This window comes from Aspergillus nomiae (genome assembly GCF_001204775.2).
Source record: "Aspergillus nomiae NRRL 13137 chromosome Unknown contig00956, whole genome shotgun sequence".
Taxonomy (NCBI): domain Eukaryota; kingdom Fungi; phylum Ascomycota; class Eurotiomycetes; order Eurotiales; family Aspergillaceae; genus Aspergillus; species Aspergillus nomiae.
This window is the reverse complement of record NW_015379008.1, coordinates 1-994: the sequence shown is the minus strand read 5'-3', so window position 1 is coordinate 994 and position 994 is coordinate 1. Positions and strand designations below refer to the sequence as shown.

Sequence of the window (994 nt, the reverse complement as noted above, 5' to 3'; positions counted from 1 at the left end):
TGAGGTTATGTGTACGGTTCGGAGAACAAAGCTAATGTATGTAGATCGGGTTCTTGACGGAGTGGCAGTTATACGCCCAGAAGTTGGAGGGCGATACCTGGGTTGGGGAGAAATTGGATAAGAATAAGTTGGATAAGATGAGTGGTATGCTTTTTCTCTGTCTCTTTTGCTTTCTCTATCGATGTATGTCGGGTGCTAACGAGGGTAATGTGCAGACCAGCAAATCGGCCAATTATACGAACTCATGAACGCTATCAAGAACGAGGGTGGGGAGGGCGAGGGCGAGGGTCAGCAATAAGTGTGTTTCCGCGATAACTCTGACGATCGCATTGCCTGATCTTTAATATCCCTCCGTGTGATAGGCGGTACGAAGGTTATAGCGATGTGAACTATTATTAAGACCTTCCGGTGTCTTGGGATAGAAAGGGCGCCATGCTAGATATTGTATGGTCCGGCTAAGGACATGGACTCGGTTAACGAATGGGGTGTATGATAGAATGTACTATATTATATTATTATCATTTGCAGTGCTTTTGGATGTACATACATACATATACTAGATAAGATCTATGTAAGGGTTACTATTACCACAGTAATACTAGAGCAGTGGTGTACTACACATGCATACATGACGCATAGACATTAGTATATCAAGAACAAGAACAAGAACATGTTAGTTCCACCTACTACTACTAGTAGTAGTAAGTATCTAAAGTACACGCATCCGGCTATTGTAAAACCCCCACCAATCAACACCACATCCGCCTCACGCCCTTCGCAAAACAACCACCAAAACCCAATGACTAATCGCCCCGATAAGAGCAAGTTAAACTTTTATATACCCCGGAAAAGCAATCTACAATATATAAATCCTTCAATCCTTTCCCAGTAAACCCAATTCCCCAACTATAATCCCAAACAAAAACCAAAACCACAAAAGAAAAAAGAAGAGAGAAAATGCCCTCCATCCTCGAAGACCCCAACACCACCCTCC

The 994-nt window shown here is 42.9% G+C and overlaps 1 protein-coding gene across 1 annotated transcript; it reads left to right on the top strand.

The window, feature by feature from the left end:
• Positions 1-7: 7 nt before the first annotated feature.
• ANOM_011837 (acetate non-utilizing protein 9) lies at positions 8-298 on the top strand (the record flags this gene model as incomplete). The annotated part of the gene is made up of 3 exons (XM_015557093.1): positions 8-16; positions 45-144; positions 216-298. The coding sequence occupies 3 exons, from the start codon at positions 8-10 to the stop codon at positions 296-298; spliced, it is 192 nt and encodes a 63-aa protein (XP_015400758.1).
• Between the last annotated feature and the right edge of the window lie 696 nt (positions 299-994).